The sequence below is a fragment of the Oreochromis aureus genome, linkage group 11, assembly GCF_013358895.1.
Source record: "Oreochromis aureus strain Israel breed Guangdong linkage group 11, ZZ_aureus, whole genome shotgun sequence".
Taxonomy (NCBI): domain Eukaryota; kingdom Metazoa; phylum Chordata; class Actinopteri; order Cichliformes; family Cichlidae; genus Oreochromis; species Oreochromis aureus.
In genome coordinates, this window is record NC_052952.1 from 32,392,907 (window position 1) to 32,413,632 (window position 20,726).

Consider the following 20,726-nt stretch of genomic DNA (forward strand, 5'->3'; position numbering starts at 1 on the left):
TACAGGATACTTCTTGGAGAGATGAACTCGAGCAAAGGAAAAACACACAATTTGATGAAGATTGAGATTCATCCATCCATCAATTTCCTTCCACTTGTCCAATTCAGGGTCGTGGGCAGGCTAGAGCCTATTCCCAGCTGTCACAGGGCAAGAGGCCGTCTGCCCTGGAGAGTTTGCAGACTGAAATCACTTTGTTTAAAATAGCGAAGCAGAAGATATGATTGTTGCTTTTCCTTTAAGTTCTTTTTTGCAGATAATTGTTTTGATCGTGTGTTTCAAGTGTTTCCAAATGACAGTCAAGCAGACCCCCTGAAATATAATAAAAGACTTAAAAGAAGAGAATTAAGGGTGAGCAAAATGTGTAGCTAGCTTATTACAGCTACCCTGTTTTACTGAATAGAAACACAAATGGATTTCACCAGTTTGTTCACAGCAAACACATATAAAACACATTTTTTTCACATATAAGACACTGCATTAATGAGCATAACATGAATGTGTCTTACTGTCTTTTCTGATTTTAACAGGAATCAACCATGAAAAGAAAAACAATAAGAGATCAAATGTTTTAATTGTGACTTTCTCTCCAGCGGTGTGTAAACAGCGGTGTCTGAACGGAGGCAGGTGTGTGCTGCCTGACTACTGCCACTGTCGGAAAGGCTACAAGGGACTGACTTGTGCAATAAAGGTGAGAAATGGGGTCACGGTTAACATATCCCGGTGGGAAAAGTCATAAAGAGCACTGATAACTCCAGGGTTTGTAGATTTATAAGATTTACAATAGAGTCATAGAACAAAGCTTCATTAGATGAATATTGTTGGTCTAGATGACTGAAATGTTTAGTTCTGTTTTAATATTGCAGGGTATAAAAAGTAAATCCAAAACATATAGCGTCTGTAAGAGAAATGTGATATTAATGACACACCAAAAAACTAATAGGCGCCTTTTGTGCATCTCACAAAAATGCACAACTCAGTATTTTTTTCAGATTTTTTTTATCTTCTGTTCCTTTTTTAAAAAAATTTCTCTGTTTAATTCTTTCTGACTGCTGATAACCACTATTCAATTCAATCTCTTTCTACTAATGTTAAGATATATTTTTAAAAAGTCAGATCAAATATACATCAGAAAAACCTCGAATTTAACACACTGCTTTTATTTTATAACCTCTTATTACTTTTTAAAAATTTACATTTTTTTAATCATATGTATTTTATGGTTATTTCAAATTTATTTTTTAACTGCAAATAGCCCCGTGGAGCACATGCAGTACTTTCATGGCCCACTAGGGGGCTGCAGGCTACATTTTGGGACTCATTGCATCAAATAAAACGGCACCAAACAAATTAAATATTTTTTTTTAAGTGAAACCTGAATTATTTTTTTTTGTGCTTCACAGGCATCACAAGCATGATGGGGAACGAATCGGGAATGTGACTAAAGAAGCCACAAAGAACAAAGAGAGCACCATAACCTGTGGTGTGTATGAGTGAGACTGTGGATACTGGCATGTGCTGTAATGTGTGGCTGTGTGCACATTAGAACAGTAACAGAGCGATTTCATATATTGCACTTGTCTTTTCCTGTGTAGATCACTACCTCAAGGCTCAAAGTAACACCCCTCTCTTAAATGTATTGACAGTGTATTTTATGCAGGCCTGTGTGCCGCTGCACAGTATTTTGTTCAGAAAAATAACATGGTGGAGGTTATTGCCATCAAACATTTTAGGTGTGCACTGTTGCTTTCTTTCTTATGAAAAAAAAAAAACAGCTTGAACCTGCTTCTTCAGTAAGCATAATAAAGGCTTTGATATGAATATGTTGCAGATTAACAAAAGTTGCATTTATTTAGTTTTCTTTATTTGCTGTCATTAATATATTGCCTGATCAGGCCTGTTTGAGTCTGTTATACATTTATTGGCAAATATGGATGAAAGCAACGATGGTGTTGAGGTTGTATATAGGGCTTGTTTTCTACGCCTTCTGTACTATATATTAAGCCCTATATTTTTCTCCACATTACACGGTGGTACTATAATAAAGACAATGTCTATAAATCTCTCTTTTTTTTTTAATGAGCTTCAACAATGCATAACATTTTTTCTTCATTTAATGACAAATTACAGTATATTGTGTGTTTAGACAACATAAAACACATTCAATATTTAAAAATTATATAGCAAATGTTAAAAACAAGCTAAAACGGTACACTTTATATAAAAAGAGGGATGAATGTTTTGTCTGAAATGTGAAACCACTGCTGAAGTACCTTAAACCAGCCTCATTTCTAATGAACAGCAGGGGCCAACTGGTTGCAAAAAAGTAAGTTAAAGTAAAATTGTTTTTATATATAGCACTTTCAAGATAAACATTACAAAGTGCTTCACAACAAAATACTAGAAATAAAGACATAAATGCTACCCAAAAGGAAGTTTGAAAAGATGACTTCTTAGCTGCTTTTTAAAAGAGATCACTGAGACCACCAATCCCACAGTCTGACTGTATATAAGTCTATAGAAAAAACATTTATTGACTACAGCATGATGTTAAATTTGCAAGTTATGTTCACATTTACAGTAAAATAGGTGAGAAAGAGGGTACATTTCATGGTGTTTCCAGCCTGTTTTTAAAACTCCCAAGACGGGTCTTTACTAACTTTAAGGGTGACATCATAGTGGCTACATCCATCTTTTCCACACAGTTGCTGTAAAACTAACTACGTTCCAGGTATAAAAACGTAATCACCCCACAACCTTGTTTGATTCTTGGGTGCACTAGTGGGACTTTTTCCTCTCCTCGCAGCGAGGTCCAGAGAAAGGAGGTCGACAGCGACATTTGTTGGGAGAAATGCACTTCCCTCCATGCAAGCAGGGCTGACTGCATACAGCTACAGACAAACGGAAACAAAAGCACAGGCACTATTTATAAAACCAGGGGAATGGGAAATGATTGAAGAGCTTGTCAATTCTAGCATCATAAACTCCAGCAGCTGGTCTCAAAGGTGTGAAGTGTTGTGACATCTGGAAATACACTAAGCTGAAAAGCAAATCCAAGGTGCAAAGAGAAAAATCGGGTATGTAAAATGCACTGGTGTGAGAATGGTGCAATGTAGTCAAGAGAGCAGAAAGTACTGGAACTGGATGAAATGAAAACGACTGTTTATCATAAGGAATAAATGGTCCCAGTGGAGGGCCAGCCTCAGAACTGGGGTCATAACACGACTCTGTACATCTGAGACTCCTCAATTATTCTTTAAACTGGTCTCATCAAATGTGCACAGCAAAACGTTATCGGTCTTTGGGAAAAGTTTGTACTCACCCGTATGGCAGGCACCACCCAACCATCCCTCCACACAGCTGCAGATTCCTGGAGCCACACACAGACCTCCATTCCTGCAGCCCTGGGGACAAATTGCTGCATGGGAAACAAACCATAGAGGTTCACTCAGCGTGGAACAGAAATATGAAAAAGAAAAACTTACAATAAAAGTTTGTGTTTTGTGAAAACATGAAAATATTTTTATTTAATTCAGACAAAAGTCAAATGTGAAAATTTAACTTTGGTCAGACCATACAGTGGCAGTAGCGGCTGTAATGTACCATTGGTACATGCACATGTGACGTTTTTCAGGCACTTTCAGCCTTTATTGGACGGTGACAGTAAAGAATGGACAGGAAGAGATCAGGCCTTCACTATATTATCCACAGACCCCACCGAGCTTTGCAGGTCCCTGCAGCACTTCAGCATATGGCTCACTTGCTCAAGCATCATCCTGGCCTTTATGATTCCTGCTTAACTACATATGTAACTATGCTATGACATTACGTTTAGCATGTGATTGGTCTGTTTTGTTGGTTGCTAAGTTAATTGTGGTTTTATGCTGATGCTGTACTAGTAAAATTAGTGCCATGCATATAAGAGAAGGAGTTCATACTAGATTTAAGCCCTCCCAGTATCACTGACCCGATGTGTACAATGTGTATGCTAGCAAATAAGGAAAATGAGCTTAGGAAGTCATCGAGTCAGCTAATGAATGAAACAGCTTTAATCCTAGAAGAGCAGCAAGGCTGAATATTTAATCTAGACCACAGAAGATGGATTGCTAGAGTCCAACTGATCCTTAATTTCACATGGAGAATGCATGCAGTCTAACGACAGATTTGCAGGACTCATCACTAAAAAGTCAAGTCTGAGTTTCTTTTGAAGAAAAATCTTGGTAGACATAAAAAAATGGCTTTTCAATCTTTCCTGTTTTTTCCAGTTCAAACTGAACTGTAGTTTTCTGCCAATATTACAAACTTCACCACAGCTCTCCAGCTGTTACACCTGCATGTCTGCCTCATCCACTAAGTCAGACTGACTGTTGCTTCCCTTGGTGACAGCAACTTGGAGCCATAAAAAGCCTTAAACATCCACTAATGTCTGCAGCTGATGAACAGCTCCAGCTGAGAAAGCAGCTCCATTTGGCACCTTTGACCTCTGTGTTAATTGGGTAATTAGATACAGCCATAAACGAACCCTCTTGGCATTTTGATCCGGCCCAGCTTGAAGGGCAGATGCACTTGGCCACGCCGTTGACAGCGGTGCATTCTCCTCCGTTCCAACATCCCCCATCACACATCACTGCAAAACACACACACACACACACACACACACACACACACACACACACACATAGACTTATGCATTCATAAACTTAATAAGACACATTTAAAAAAATCGAATCCATAAAATGTTTTAAGAACTTAGACAAACAAATGAGGCAGTACGTGAGCAACAGCTGAATACTGTGTGTAGCATTCTAGCTGAATAATAGTAAACTGAATACAAATGAATAGAGCAGGAAAATACACCAAAAGCAGAGAACAACTGTCATCATGACACACACATGTTAATACACTTAATGTATTAGAACTGTCCCGCTCCCATGAACTCGTTTACCTTTGTGACAGTATCTTCCTCCAAATCCAGGAGGACATCTGCATTTTCCAGGGCGAAGACACACTCCTCCATTTTTACATTTGGGATAACAGTTGGCTGCAAAAACATCCACCACAGGTTTTTTTTAATAGGCTTCAAAGTTTTGACCTTCTTTCTCACAAGTCTTTGTCACTTTAAATGAATTTGCAAGTACGCGCAGATAAAAGGTTTGTCACGTCACCATACTGGCAGGTCTCTCCTTCGTAGCCCCGGGAGCAGAAGCATGTGTTGTTGCGGATGCAGACTCCGGCGTGTTCGCACGGCGGCTCGCACTTCGCTTTCAGGTCAAAGACGAAGCCGACCGCGACGCCCCGGGGCGCGTCCGAGCCTCCGGAGCACACACCGGCGAGCGACATCAACGAGGCAAACAGGAGAGGTGCAAACCCCATGGCCGGATGTGCTTTGTTGCTCAAATGAGGAGTGAAAAGAAGCGAAGCGGTGGATGGAGATGGAGGAGGAGAAAGTCTCCTGAAGAAACAGGGAAAACTTCTCGGCCAGGATGGTGGTGGTGAGGCGGAGCAGGGAGAGCGCCTTGGGGTGGGGGCTGGGGCTGATTTTGAAGACTTTGGATCAAACCTATGCAGTCCATATTTGCATGAAACATATTGGTTAGACCACCGTGCAGATTACGTAGTGGGGTTACATGAAGTAAAAAGTTTGACTCTGCCACAACAAGTTTCCCAATAGTTTGTCTGGAGTTACGACAGAGATGCTAAGGATACCAATTAAATTAGGCCCTAAAACATGTATACCCAAAAGAAGTATTTAAGAGTAATCTGATTGTATTTGCAGTCTGTTCATTGTACAATAAATAAAAAATGCAATAAAAAGCACCCACAAAGAAAGTAATATAACTGCTCCAGAATGCCTGGTCTAGGATTGTGGAATAAATAAATAAATGAATAAATAAAAAAAATCTGTAGTGTAGTTTGTTTTGATTTTTTTGCTAACCATAAAATAAAACTGTTTCAACAACCGTGAGAGCTCACCTGTATGAAGTGCAGAAAGGTACACACTGCTAACTGCTGTTGAATCCTGATCGATCCTGTTTGGGACAGTCTACCATAAGGTGGCTGGATGAAATAAATGGACAAGTTTCTGGTACATAGGCACATTTGTTGAGTAACTATACTCACTATACTTGGTATTTTCTAGTACAACATTTGCTCCGCAAAATGAGACACAAAAGATGATGCACAACTGATTTTTCTAATATTTATACTCACATACAGGAAGCTCACTTTACCCAAATATTTAACTTTATTCAAGTTACAGTACCTATAACTAGTGGTATTTAAACAACATCTCACTCACTTCTGTTATAACAGCAAGGATTGATTTCTAAGGCACATAATTCATAATTTGTGCAAAGTATTATTTTTCATGGCTACATATCTAAGGTTTTATTTTGATTTAAAGAAACTACTGTGAAATATGCAACAAAAGAAAAGTGCAGTATTTTATACTGAGTACATATTTCACAGTGATTTTGACAAGTTACATCTAAAAGACTGTAGAAACACTTTAAATGTCTATGATTATATTTGTCAGAAAGACAGAGTTTGGGATGTCAGTCTATGTAGAGCACATATGGAAAAACCATTTCCTCTTGTTTGGTGAAAAGAAACCCTGGGCCTATATGAAGGACGGGGTGAGGGGGAAGTTCTGTTGTAATGACAATAACACAACCAGTCAGTAGCGGATGTGGTTCTTCTCTCTGCTGCCTTAAAGCTGTTCAGAGACCAAACAGGAAAAGTAGCTTTCTGTTTGATTCTCTGTGTTTTGCATTTTTCAGTAAAAGTGAACAGTGCTTCTTTATTCTGAGTTCTGTGAGCTCAGAATAAACAGAGTTTGCATAATACTTGGACTACTCCAAGTACAAGATTTAAATTTCTTTGGTAATAATATTTTTTCTGAAACTGGTGATAATGTGTTGAGTCACTCTTTGTACGGCTCTAAATCAATATAGTCCTGTGGAGGAAAAAAAGGGTTGATGCTTATTTGCAGAAGGATACCTTAATGTGGTTTAGTTGATAATGCACTATATTCAACCTGCTAATCAGCAGTTAGCCTGCGTAACCACCAAAGAAGATAAAGAATAATAACAAAGATGAATGCCATCGTGTTAAAAATCCAAAGAGGAAATCACTTGTTTACCAATAAAGTACTTCCAGAAGCAAATATAAGAGTACAGTGCTGCCCAATCAGTGTAAGCAAAATACATTAGCGATGGGAGCGAGAGGGTTTTTTCTCTGTTGTATGTATTCCAGCGTAGCTTTGGTCTAGACCTGTGACCTGGATCCTGGAGTGGAAGTGAGCTGGTGGTTTAATGACTGCAACAGATGTGAACATACCATGATACACAAGGGGCCTGTGCCTCTCACTTTAGGAAACAAACAGAGGATAACACCAGAAAGAAGTTTTGAAAGCAGACAACAAAATTAGGTTCTTTTAAAAAATAATAAATATTATTATTATCATTAATAAATAGCTTAAACACACAGCTTTACAACCATAGCCTCAATTCTAATCTATTATGAGCATAAATGGAAGTTAACAGATGTGCTTCAGCTCTGTGGATAGCTGCTGGAGTGAAGAGGTTCGTGACCGGATCCCAACAACATTAATGAGTGTGTTTGTGTGGGACAATGTGGGACACTGTACTAATGCTAAGAGGCAGATAAACATATTTGACATGAGGAATATGAAGGACAGTTATACTAAAGTTTGTCACTGGTCTTCTGCAATATTACTGCAAATTTGCAATCTTATTTCCAATTTTCATCTCTGGGTTTCAGTAGGAATGCACAGATAACAACAAAGAGAAGTTATTTGGAGACACATGTTCGTGAACTAGACCAGAATATGGGACACTATTTCATTATGTGAGAAGAAAGAACAGGTTCCAGATTAAAGTACAGTATCTGGTCACTCTACAATAGCTGCAGCCCCCTGGTGGGTTGTGAGGATACTGCAAGTATAATCGTTTTGGTGTAATACAATAAAACCACCCTGTTATCCTCAATAAAAGGAAGATGTTTGTGTCGGGTACATTTTCCAGACAAAATAATTTATGGACAACTAATTTATGATCAGATGAAATTCGTTTTCGCACATTTGTAAGAAACCTGCCAATTTTCTCTCTTATTTAGTGCTCAAACATCTGCATCAAGTCCACTGAAACCTTTCACCACAATAGAAAGGTGAAACTTTTTCTTGTCTTTTGAAGGTCCAGTTTCAAGTATTAATGTGCATTAATAACAATGGAGTAATGAAAAGGTAAGAATTTGGGGACCTTCATATTTCAGCTGAATGAGACATTTGGCACCACTCGGTGTGTACACAGTGTATTACAAGCACACCAAGAAAACACAAGAAACGCTCAAAATGAATTGATTTTATTGTCACCGGCATGCATGAAAAACACAAAACCACTGTTTAGATGTTAGAAAATAGCTGGGAAACTTTCACTTTCATGGAATATTACAAAGAGCTTGATTTCGGCTTACTTTCTTCAAAATGACGTGTAGAAATGCGCAGATTTTGCAGTGATTTAAACTGTGAAACTTTGCATGTTGATTTAAGAAATTATATTTATGTGATCAAAACAGCAAATTACACCATGGCCCACAAAAATAGGATTAATTTAAATTTTTAAAAAAAGGTGACATTTGTATGAATAAGCCTATGACATAAAAATATTATAAGTTATTTTCTTATCAAGTGAAAAGTATTTTATTTTTCTGTAAAATATGCTCATTAAGGTCTTCAGAGTAGTCACGCATACCTTTTAACCTGATGATTAACAGAGTTACACACACCGCACAAAAACTAAAAGTTTAGAATAAATCAGTGATGACATGAGTCTGCTGTACTGCTCTACACACTAACAAAATTCATGAAACGAAAAGAGAGAGGCTGTTTGTAGAAAGGAGTCAAATAAGAGCAGAAAGGAATGATTAGGAACACCTCAGTAGTTTTACTTTCAAAAGTCATTTCTCTCTCACACGTTTTAGAAACTATTTCATAAAGTGGTGTAGAATGAGAGGGGCTGTGAGCAGCTTTCCCCTTCTATTTAAGCAATATTCACATTACCTTCTCTTCAAAAGGCCCAGCTAAAGTGCATCGTAAGTAAAGCTATTGCTTCCAGTATTTCAAATACAGAGGAGGAGTGATATTGAATAATGTGCTCTGTTTTTACCAGCCTGGAAAAACTACAAACCTCTCGTCTGTGGGCCATCAGAAGGATTTACAGGTCTGGTTCACGAGGGATAAACCATCGTTTGGTGGTTTTATTGCAAAACGTCTATTCTAAACATCATGTTTGTCCTCTAAACAGAGTAAACTATTCAGGACTTAAAAACTGATGAGCCACTACGACTAAATTAAAAGCAAAGATGTTTTGTATGGAGGTCAACAGCAGTATCTGATGCCTAAGCTCTTTTGTTTCCCTTATTGGTAGACCTGCACATGCCCGTGCAACGAGGTGGTGTTCCCCCCACAGTCCACATACTGGTACATCTCCTGGGAGACCTGCTCCGTGTGGCCAAAGTAAGACGTCGTCACCATCACCCTGAAAAGCAAACAAGAGTCAAACATGATCAAAGCGCAAGATGAGGTAAGTGGAAATAGTTGTGCAGCAGTCTGATATCACTGATATCATTAAGTACTGTAGCTCAGAACTTACATCAGTGCATTTCCTCCATCTGTAGATCTATCACACCTAGACTCAACATCTTGTTCTGGCCTAAGCTCTAAATAAATTCTGTGCAGCGTTCTTGTGAATTGAAGTGGAATAAACCACTATGTTATTCTATGTTACATATCAAGTCTTCTCTGCATAGAGCAGTTTTTCATATTTTTTCAAAAATTCAAGCAAGGGGAAACATTATCATCTGAAGCATCCATGAAGAGCTTACAACTTATGATTAAAAGTCAACTATCGCAGCCATGTACCCTATAAACAGCTAAAAAGATTAAATATCTTGAAAATAGTAACAAATCTGATCAATCTGGATTCAGGACAGTAAAAATCAATAAGAAACAACACATTTTATCTTCAAAACAAACAACTTCTGAAGTTGACGTTTTGACTGCTGGGTTTGGACAGCTTATTGTTCTGATCCTCACTTGAGGGGCAGACTACAAACAAAATTCAACACAGCCAGGCTTTCTTTATGCTAGCTGTCCTAACAAAACCCCAAACCACAGCTGGAGATAACCGTTATCACAGTTACGAACAGGGTTTATCAGCTTCCTCTGTCAGGCAGGGGATATGCATCAGGCTCTGTGCGTGCTCAAACAAAACTGGGCGTTTTGCAAGTTATGCGACTCTTCTTCTGCATGAAAGAATCCTAATAGGTGCTGTCTACTCCAATCAGAAATATTATCAACTGATGATGATGATAAAATTGTGATTAGGAGATAAAAAAAAAAAACATCACTGCAAATAAAACAAAAAAATAATGTTGCAGAAAATAATTAATCTGGTGATTTCGAGCACAGAGTAGTCCAAAACATTTGAATTCAAGTTATTTTATCTCTGAGCACGCTCTCTGTGCTGCTGTTTAGTTGCTGTGAAACTGTAAACTGGATCCATTTTAACATTAAAGCTAAATTAAAATTGCTGCACGTTGTCAGCATATCAAAGTGAAAACAACTTTATGGATTGAACAGGTATTCCTGCTGTGTGTTCTTGTAGCGTCCAGCAGTGTAAAGGAGACTAAGCAGTAGATTAGAATCAAGTACAACAACATTTATACAATTTCAGCATAACAAAATAAATCAGTGCACATTTCAGGTGCTTCAATCAGTGGTTTAAGCGGTGGTACGGCTTAACGACTTGCACATATAAAACATATTCCCCCAGTAGATAATCTACATAGCATTTAATACATGCTGTAAATAAAAGAATCAGTGAAAACATGGTGCTTCTAGCTCATTTTCAACCAAAACATGAAACACAATCTGATTAGAAGCAGGTTATCTGTTCAGTCTAAGTTACCACTGTGACTTAGTCAGATAAAAATAAATCCACTTTTGTGACACAGAAACCTTTAGACTGGACCTAAGTCATAAATCTAGCTTCATAGTACAGGCCTCAGGTCTATGTTATTCTGCATTTACTACAACATGCATTAGCAGCAGGAGATCTGAGATAGCATAGAGCAAAGTGTCAGCAGTTAGCTACATCAACAGTCAACCACAGCTTTTCAGGTGAGTCATGCTGACACGGCTGAAAAGCTCAGATAACACCCCGGCCCTGCTGACTTCTCTTTCTTGCTCTTATTACAGTCAAAAACTGGTTGGGAGGCTTTCATTGTACATACAACATCACAAAATCGACTCCAAGGATTATGACTTCACAGCTATCAGTTCCACTCCTCACTTGACAAGTTTGCATGATAATAAGAAAACTCACATTGAGAGCAGGCAAAGGAGAAACTAGAATAAACAGTAGTTGTGAAGAGTCGCACAGTGAGCTGAAAAGAGATTGGTGCAAACAATGAGGACAGTGACCCCCCCTTCCCCTGTATTTGCTTTGGTCTCACTGGGATTTTTTAAATTTTACTAAGAAATGCCAATCAACTAAATTTACATTCTTGGACTTACTACAGTTATTTAAACAAAGCAGTGAAGCCAAGCCTGACATTGCCTTATGTATAAAATTAACTTCCAGTCTGATCCTCAGAGTGACTGTGAAAACAGATTATTCATTTAACATTAGTAACAGATAAGTACTTGACATTGAAAAATGCATGAAGCCAAGAGATCTGTGTCGTATCAGAGCTGGGAGAAGTTGCATTGGTGCATCGTTAGAAAGCTGTAGTTGCTGCCAAGGTGTCGAAAATCTTGCAAATAAAGCTGATAAACCCCCGTTTCCTCTGCACATTTAGACTGTAGTCTGATGGATTTTAAAATTTCCTAGGGGTAAAACTTAAATTTAAATTAGTCCATCTGAAAATCCAGTATTGCTAAAAGCTTTATAATTTTTTTTTTTTTATTGATATTACCTCATTGGCCTGACATTTATAATAATGAGATCAATGAGGTTAGCAGCCTTCTAAGCTGTGCTTTGTATGTAAGCTTAGTATGACAAGCTTGAGCTTGTTTGGTTTATAGGCTTTGGATGTGATCTTGACACATCTTATTTTGCAGAAACTGCTTTTGAATACTGAAGTGTCCAGTACAAATGTATTAAGCTTAAACGATTGATATACAAAAAAAGAGGTTTAACATGAAGAATGCAGCTTTTGAAAGTGACAGGACAAACTGAAGTAGAGAGTGGACATCTGGCTCTGTTGGAGCTGCAGAAGCACTCACAGGTATACAGCAGTCTTACAGAGCGGTGCTGCTTTTACCTTAAGATATTTCTGGCAGACTGCAGCGAGAGTAACACGCTTTTTTTCCCCTGTATGTCACTGCATGGTATTAATATAATTACTTATTTGCTTGGTATGCTTGTCTGTTTAAATAGCAGAAGTGATGATCAAACCAGTTTTAAACATGCACTTGCTTCCTAATTTTTTGAAGAGAGTCAATTACTAGTGCAAGCAAATAATTTCTCACAAAGACACGCCATCATTTTCACACTGTCAGCTGTGAGAGGCAGTGTACTAACACTGAAGTGGAGGGAAAAACACAAAACAGCCCAGATTGAATAACTTTGTTCATCATTACTTTTGTCAGAACTGACTTTTTAAAGGAAATCCATTCTATTCTTGGACTCTTTTAGAGTCATTCTGCATTCTTCACACATGGGGGGTGGGGGCGTTATTTAGCTTATACTGAACTTCTGCCTTAGGCTGTTGTAGCACCGGACTCTTTAAGCTCACCCTTTAAGCCAGCTTTCTTCTAACTGGTTGCAAACACAGAAAAAAAAAATACAGTATTAGTGACATCTTCCCTCACTAACACCATACTGAGGAAAGAGAAGAAAAACTATCTGAAGCTGACCCATCCCCCATTTTTACAAGCGTAATATAATTTTCTCTTATGCATACTATAGTTATTCTTATAAATCCATCTGTTTGATTCATCTTCCTAAAATATTCAAGACAGACTGAAGGGATTTTAAAAATAAAAGCCTTTTTAGAAGCAAATTAATGCAGTGATTTCTCTCAATTGCACCAAGACACTCCATTAGACAATCACAACTGGCCTTTATTGTATCATGGTCTAGATATAAAACCACTGAAAGGCTACATTAGGTTTTAGGGTATTGGCTGCTTTTCTCATCCTCATTTTTACTGGCATTCATCAGTGTAATGATACTTGGCTAGAGGCCAACGGTTTGCCTTCACCCACATTGGATTCAGAGAATTAATTAGGAGAAATGTTAACTGCTAAATTTACAGTCTGCTTCCATGTCAGATTTGACGTGTAAATGAGCAAAGCACCCAAAGCCCCGGGGCTTCTGCTGATCTGAACAGTGCCCCACAGCAGAAGGCTGTTTGCTCTGGGCAGATCTTCAGTGTGTATCTGTGTGGGTGAAGTTATGCGAGTGTGGAGGAGGAAGCTGAGAGAAAAGACTGATGCTCAGCTGAGCACAGTATTAGACATAAAAATCAAGAAAAATATTCAATATCTTGTCATACTTACTGCATCATGACCACTATGTTGTGAACTTTAATCGTTGGTAAGGTGCAGTAGTCACTGAAAGAGAGACAAGTAAGATTAAACATGACAGCGATCTGAGTGTAAATGCCTTATTAATAGGATTTCAAATAAGATACTCACAACATATAACTCAATTCATCAGCGATGATGGTGGGGACCATGTAATCAATCTGTAAACACAATTCAGAGAGAAAAGATATTAGATTTGAAAATCTATTTTCTTCCACTTATCCAGCGGGGGGCTGGGGCCTATCCCAGCTGTTACAGAGGAAAACCAGGGTGCACCCCGGACAGGTCGCCAGTCTATCACAGAGCTAACACAGATAACATTCACGCTCACACTCACAGCTATGGCTAATTTAGACTTGCCTGTCAACCTAAACCTATGCATGTGTTTGGACTGTAAGAGGAAGCTAGAGTATCTGGAGAGAAACCACACAAGCACAGAGAGAACATGCAAACGTCACACAGAAAAGCCCCAGCTGGACACGTTTCAAATCCACAAGCAATATAAAGAAAGTCAAGAAAAAAAAAAAAAAAAACGAACTGAGAGGGTTACTTTGTGCTCAGTTGTACATTTTTAGGGCTCACTGAGCTAAGTGATCAAGACAATCTCCAAACTACACCGCAACATTATAATACTGACACTGGGGTGCAGAAAAATGGTAACCTCCTATATGGCCTGCTATGATATATTTATCAGAACACCAATGCTGTAGTGATTTTAATGATTTAGCCTTTTTTTAAAAATTTATTTCATACCATAACTAACAAACCAGTAATGTGTGAAATGGTTTTGGTGAATTGTATATTTTTGAAGCATCTTCCAGAGCTAAACTTTGTAGATGGCCTCTGCACACTCATCTCACAGCCAGCTGCACAGAAAGACCTTTACTTTATTTCCCCATGTTTTTAAGGCCTCACTCTGTATTGTGTTTTCACAGTAAGAAGGTGCTGCAGTAGTACAATAGGAACGAAATAGTGAACTGACGCCAATTCCTTTAGCATCTACCTGGTCTTAGATGCACACATACACCTTGAATATGCCTGTGGGTTGCCAAGTTGTGCAGACAGGTAAGTGGAAATTGTATGTAATATATGTACGAGTGTTTGTGTATGTAGGCTGTTTCATAGAGAATCTGGAAACTTCAGAAAAACAAACAAAGCCGACTGATGCACAAACTCCATTTATGCATAATAAAGTTTGAGGTTAGTGCAAATCATGTGAGTTTCCTGAGAGAAAAAGCCACATCATATTTGATTCAAGAGGATTTCAACATTTAGGAGAACCCATATTCTATCTGAGAAAATATGTGAGAAGAAGTGCTCTCCGTGTGTAAACACAGAAAAAGTATATCAACCTACCTGCTGTTCATCCAGTGGTATGATCACTGTGCTGTTGCTAAGCCTGGCCTTCCCTATCACCGTCTTGGAGAACTGGACTTGGGCTGTGATGTTGGTCACAGTTATGGCATAGTAGTTATTGTTGGTGATGTTCAGTGTGTTCTAGAGAAAAGAAGGTAGTTATTATGGCAAACTTGTTAGCAAGCATTATTGACTTGGAGCTGCCCATGGCCATTGCCTGTCTAAGCATGCTAGCATCAATTTAAATATTTAAAAAAATGCGTTATTCAAAAATTAAAAATTAAACCATGCTATATTCTACTGATGCAATACTATCAGTAAATTCAGTTAGATTATTAATAAAGTTTTATTTTAGTATATATATTATGTATTATTTATTATAAAGTGCTCAAACTTACTGTAAGGTTGAGATAGACAGTTCGTTTGTCATGGTCATAGGAGACATAGGCAGACTTCACTCCCACATAGGAGACATCAATGGAGCGAGGGAATAGGAAGAAAACTGCCAGGCCAGACAGCAGCAGGCACAGAGCGACTGATATTGTGACATACAGCTTTCTGCAGGAGATTGAAAGAAGAAGTCAAAAGCTGAAACCAGCTGTTGACTTCAAAGTCTGTCGTGCTGCTGTGTGTTCATTTTGTTTCATCACACGCACAGCTAAGGCAGTTAATCTATAAAAAGAGCACACAATGCAGACTTACGTCCTGCTTGGTCTGAGCCTTTGATCGCTGTATGGAATCAGAGCCACAAGCTGATTCTCTTGACCTGTTGAATGAGTTTAAAAAAAAAAAAAAGTGTAACTGCTGGAATCGATTTTGCATCACTGCTTTAAAACTACATCCAAAGAAGAATCTTCGCCTAGTTGTTTTTTCTCACTTAAAATTGCAATTTTCAGGTCTTGACTAGATTTCTATTCCTCTTGATCCAGAAAACTTGGCCTTGGCAGAAATGTGCAATCCTGAGTTCCAGATCTGGTTTTAAGTAAACTGGGATGACTGATAAGCAAGTGTAGGCCAAGCCAGTTTTAATAGTTGCCAAGAAAAAGAACTGTGGTCTTAAGAACATAACTACGACTTCAAGTTATAACTTTCGACTTTAAGTTATAACAATTTTTGTAAGCAATATTTCCGTTTTTGTCCTTGCTTTTCTTACTGGTTGGAAATTGAGGCCACATGTGGAAAAGGTGATGCAAAGACAAGCAACACTTGCATGAAAATGTGCAAGCAGTTGGATTGCATGTTTCCTTATAATGCAGAGTTGTCAATCAAACTTGATAAAACCAAATGCATACAGCATTCATTAAGCCATTACTAAAGGTTTATAATAAATTAGGATGGTATTCTTGTAAATTTCAACTTGATTCATGAGTATTTTGTACAGATGGGTGCTTTGATATCTCTGCTTTTAAAAAACTCTTAACAGTTAAACATGTAACAGCTTTAAGTTTTACCACGAGGGATCCTGCCAGTGCCCTGGCATGTAGGGCAGGTAACGCTGTCCCGTCCAGTGAACTCCACATAGGGGAACTGAGACACATCTCCATTCTTTCCATCCTCTTCTGTGTGACTCCCCCCATACTCCGTCAGAGCGTCTTGACTCTCGTCTTTGTGCTTAGCTAAGAGTGACTGGGTCTTGCCCATAGCTGCAGCTGTCTGTAATCAGCAGAAAAAAAAGAACATACAGAGAGAGGAACTTCTGCACAAGTTCAGCACGCCATGCTGACTAACCACATGCCAGAGAGCCATTTGGATGTAAAATTAGATCTGGATGTATCCCAGTAAACACTTCCCAGGGAAACAAACTTCATCACAAAAGTCTTTTGTAAATCTGTTGGAATTCAAACATAGACTCTATTCTTCTCTATTTTTCAATGTTGTATAAAATACATTTAACTAACACATTTGTAAGTTAAATATTTAGACCAGTCTCATGGCAAAATGTGACAGGAATGAAAAAGTAATTGAATTGCTCATGGTCACGGAGACAAACTGTCACATTCTTTTCTCCACCGTCAGTATGACTTTACTGTCACAGTGACAACCAAGGAAACAGAGTTTTAAAAGAAGCGGGAACTGCTGTATTTTAACTCAAACCAGTCTTTTTCCTAAATCTAATGAGTAGTTTTTAATACCCAACCCTAAATGAGTACTTTCTAATAGATACTAATACACAGATAATAATCCAATCAAATTGATACAACTGAAGTACAAAAGTCTTTCCTGTCAGGAGAGGACGGGACGGGAGTTGGTGCAAACTATGGTGTCTACCACCTACCTCTCCAACCTCTAAATACTGACCTATTTGCTCTTTTTAAAGTATAAAATATTAATTTCTATAGACTGAAACAAACTCAGTACATGAGACCGTTGAGATCGTAAGCTGCCTCAAGTTAAGCTTGATTTGGACTACAGTGGGAAATCTATGCCGTAATTGGAAACTCCTTTTAACTAGAAGCGACCACGCCATTCAAGTTGTTGTGGGCTTTGTCGACACAATGTGTAGTTACATTTCTCACTAGGCGCACGTCAGGTTACATAGAAGTTTATGACAAAGGTTTAAAATGAGTTGCTGGTTACTATGCAACATAGACGCAATATAGTTACAACATAGATTTCCCACTGAAGCATAATTCACACATTATCTTTCAGTTATTTATGAATTGCTTTGAAGGACACAGATTTTCTAGTCATTTTTTAAAGTGGTCCTGAGCAGTAATTCTCCAGGCTTTCAAAGTCTTTCTTTGGATATTGGCCAGTCCTTGCAGTCCCCTTCCTTTAAGTGACCTTTGAATCACTCAAGATTTTAGAAAAAAAAGAAATGTAACTAAATTCAGGGATGACGTAGTGTTGTCTCTGTACATAACTGAGAACTTTAAGAACCAATTTTACACCAACAATGTTGTTTCCAAAGAGCTATTAGCCAAAAACTTCTGAGTATCTCGGCATGGTGTATAATGTATCCTTTAATAATGTTTAAGGAAACCAGACAAGTGGAAGACAAAAGAAGTGGTAGGCCAAAAAAATTTCAATTTCAATTTCAAAATCCCACATTCCCTCAAGTGTGACTTCTGTATCCACACTACCCATCCACCAGGCATGATGACAATACCCTTTTCATCCTTTTACAGCTGTGCGGAAAAAAACTGCCTGCAGCAGATGAACAGCATCTGAATCGAGTCATGTCCATTAGAAAAAAAACAAAAATCCACCAAAGACCTGTTACAGGACCTGCGATTGATCTAATGTTCACTGAAGCCTTATCGCAAATGGTCTCAGAAGAGGGGTGTCTGTCAAGAAACCTTTGATAAGGAATGGGAAAAAAAGAATGAGGTATGTCAAATTATACAAGACCTGGACTGAAAGTGAATGGTAACAGGTTATATGAAGTGATGAATCCAAATTTAAAATTTAAAATCAGTATGTGAGGAGGAGCTCAAAAGAGAAGTAAAACAGCGAGTGCCTAGTGTAAAATGGTGGAGGCTCTGTCATGGTTTGGGGCTGCATTTCACCAGTTTGTTGAAACTGATGGAATTATAAATACAGAAACTACAATCAGACTTCAATCCACCAGAAAATACCATCTGGAAAACATCAAATTGTTAACAGCTCCAAGTATTGACTTTCAAGCTTCTCAGAACTGCACAAATTCTGTTTTTGTCTTACATACTGTATTTCCATGTATGTGTGTGCATGTTTCAATAAATCGCTGGACCTATTTCCTATTTTTCCAACAAAATACGAAGAAATGATGGGCAAATTAACTTTTGCACAGTACTACAGCTTTACATTCATAGAATGCCATAACTAGGAATTAATAGTCATAATTCAGACATAACTTGAGGACTTGTAAATATGCTTTGCTGTGTGATGTGCTTCTTCAAGCTTATAAATATGTGAACAATCTGTTTTTTTAATGATATTATTGCTTTAAGACTGCTTTGTCATATCAATCTGACTCTAATGACTAGCAGACGTGTTCACTGAACAGGAAAAATCTGCTCCATATCTTCCAAAGTACATTTACTCCAATGTGAGGCATTTTTAGGGCTGTGCTCATTTAAAACAGATGCTGCTGGGCACTGGTACCGGTGCATTTTATTTTTCCCCACAACAACCAGTTTCAAATTGTCCAGCTCTCTTAGGTTATTTGCTCATTTTAGCCATGCTGGCATGGCTTTCTGACTATGTATTGTCAAAACAATGGCATCCAGTGGGGGCTTAGGACATGTAAGTCACACACTTGCCATCTGCCTGCTTTGTGTCTCTGTACTGTGTTCGGTCTCACAATTGCTAAAACAGTTTGGAATTTAGGCCCATTTCTATATGAGATTAAGCAACAGCAAAGACAGTGGTAAAAATATAATGAAATCTTGTTTTGAGGCAAAGTCAGTAAACTTTTTCAGCTGGTTTATCCGATTTTTCTGTTACTTTTATACATTGTTTTGTCCAGATAGCCATTTAAATTAAGGTTAATTTAAATATTGCTTGAAAAGTCCCCTAATAAGTGTCTGGATGCATTTCAGTTGCAAGTCATTCTTTCCCTATAGATTTTCCTATAGGCACGATCAATTAATGCCAATTAATATCCACCCTGACTTACATCATTTTCTGTGTTTCTCTGGTATTTAAAACACTACTTAATCAGCAGTTGTAAATAGTAATATAATGTAAATAAGCACAGTACCATATTCAAGTATAATAATATAAGAAAACGTGTTATATAAAGTGGCTAATATCGGTCTGTCATACAATAATATCAAAAAACTGCTTAAGTATTAATAAACCAGCTATAGTTTCAAGTATACTACGATTTCATGTGAGTACACTTAAGTAAATGAGCAGTAACTGGCAGTTCTGCTTGAACTAATATCCTCATAATAAAGAACTCTACAGTTATTTGTTTTAAACCGTAAAGTAGGCCGGTGTTTCCCAACACGTATAGCACCGTCATGTTTGAGTTGCCTTTTTCCACACCGTTGGAGATTCACGCTGTTTCATCTGAGGGTTGCTCAACATAAAACTATAAAGAAATGCTCCAGACTCATCCAGGCTGTTGCCGTTTGTCTACATAGATGACACACAGCCCAGGCCGCCATGCTGTTACTGCTGCTGCTGCTGCTGCTGCTGAGCTGTTAAGGCTAGCCGAGGACACACAGTACCGGCCGGAGGAAAGCGGGTTTTATGCCTTTATTCTTACAAACAGGAGGCACATTTAGCTCATATATTTTTTTTTTAATTTAAACACACTCCGAAAAACCGTATTCCGCGTCGACTGTAGGCTGCCAAACGTAATTCAGACATTTAATTAAAACCCGCACGGATCGACGGTTGGTACGTCGTCGAAGTCGTTAAATATCTAACAGACGTTCGTTTAACATTCCCCTAACCGCTTACCTTATGTGTGTTTTAGTCTGTTTTATTTGCCATCCGCTGTATCTCTGTTGTTTGTTGTGGTTCACGCGCCAGCGAAGAATAACGCCAGGAACGCCCCCCGCTCTTCTCATTGGGCAGGCCGGTGATAGTTGATTTATCCGTCTGCACTGTGTTCAAACAAACGGGATGCTGGGGGTGAAACTGCACTGGGGCACACCCAGTCATTACTCAAATAAGACATGTTTGTTCGTTGTGTAATGCTATGAACTATGAACTGCCTTTGTTCAGGTCATTATTACTCTTTCTGACATACTGCTGCAGCAACAGCAGTTACTTCCACAATTAGTGGCAAAAATATCAGTTGCAACGTGTGTACTGCGCCCCCTGC

At 38.3% G+C, this 20,726-nt stretch overlaps 3 protein-coding genes across 3 annotated transcripts in view; 1 reads left to right on the top strand and 2 right to left on the bottom strand.

Moving 5' to 3' along the window:
* vwdel (von Willebrand factor D and EGF domains-like) overlaps positions 1–1,833 on the top strand; it is a 31,143-nt gene extending 29,310 nt beyond the window's left edge. The window contains exons 30-31 of the mRNA XM_039619734.1: positions 591–688; positions 1,401–1,833. Of these exons, the coding sequence (XP_039475668.1) occupies positions 591–688; positions 1,401–1,415 (113 nt within the window). The 3' untranslated portion in view covers positions 1,416–1,833. The remainder of the gene's footprint in view (positions 1–590; positions 689–1,400) is intronic.
* Positions 1,834–2,058: 225 nt separating this feature from the next.
* Positions 2,059–5,807, bottom strand: vwde (von Willebrand factor D and EGF domains). The gene is made up of 5 exons (XM_031758549.2): positions 5,163–5,807; positions 4,943–5,038; positions 4,520–4,624; positions 3,320–3,415; positions 2,059–2,888 (listed from the first exon to the last, which is right to left on the bottom strand). The coding sequence occupies exons 1-5, from the start codon at positions 5,368–5,370 to the stop codon at positions 2,776–2,778; spliced, it is 618 nt and encodes a 205-aa protein (XP_031614409.1). The 5' UTR covers positions 5,371–5,807; the 3' UTR covers positions 2,059–2,775.
* A 2,551-nt stretch (positions 5,808–8,358) lies between these two features.
* tmem106ba (transmembrane protein 106Ba) lies at positions 8,359–20,511 on the bottom strand. The gene is made up of 8 exons (XM_031758564.2): positions 20,360–20,511; positions 16,417–16,618; positions 15,668–15,731; positions 15,364–15,523; positions 14,966–15,106; positions 13,721–13,770; positions 13,583–13,636; positions 8,359–9,554 (listed from the first exon to the last, which is right to left on the bottom strand). Exons 2-8 carry the CDS (start codon positions 16,604–16,606, stop codon positions 9,434–9,436), a joined length of 780 nt encoding a protein of 259 aa, XP_031614424.1. The 5' UTR covers positions 16,607–16,618; positions 20,360–20,511; the 3' UTR covers positions 8,359–9,433.
* Positions 20,512–20,726: the final 215 nt, after the last annotated feature.

Coding starts and splice junctions, on each gene's coding strand:
- vwde (XM_031758549.2), bottom strand. CDS start 5,370: ATGGGGTTTGCACCTCTCCTGTTTGCCTCGTTGATGTCGCTCGCCGGT. Junction 4,625..4,942: donor AGGAAGATACTGTCACAAAG/GTAAACGAGTTC, acceptor TGTGTTTTGCAG/TGATGTGTGATGGGGGATGT. Junction 2,889..3,319: donor GGGTGGTGCCTGCCATACGG/GTGAGTACAAAC, acceptor GTTTGTCTGTAG/CTGTATGCAGTCAGCCCTGC.
- tmem106ba (XM_031758564.2), bottom strand. CDS start 16,606: ATGGGCAAGACCCAGTCACTCTTAGCTAAGCACAAAGACGAGAGTCAA. Junction 13,637..13,720: donor GATGAATTGAGTTATATGTT/GTGAGTATCTTA, acceptor TCTCTCTTTCAG/TGACTACTGCACCTTACCAA. Junction 9,555..13,582: donor AACATAGTGGTCATGATGCA/GTAAGTATGACA, acceptor TTTGCTTTTCAG/GGTGATGGTGACGACGTCTT.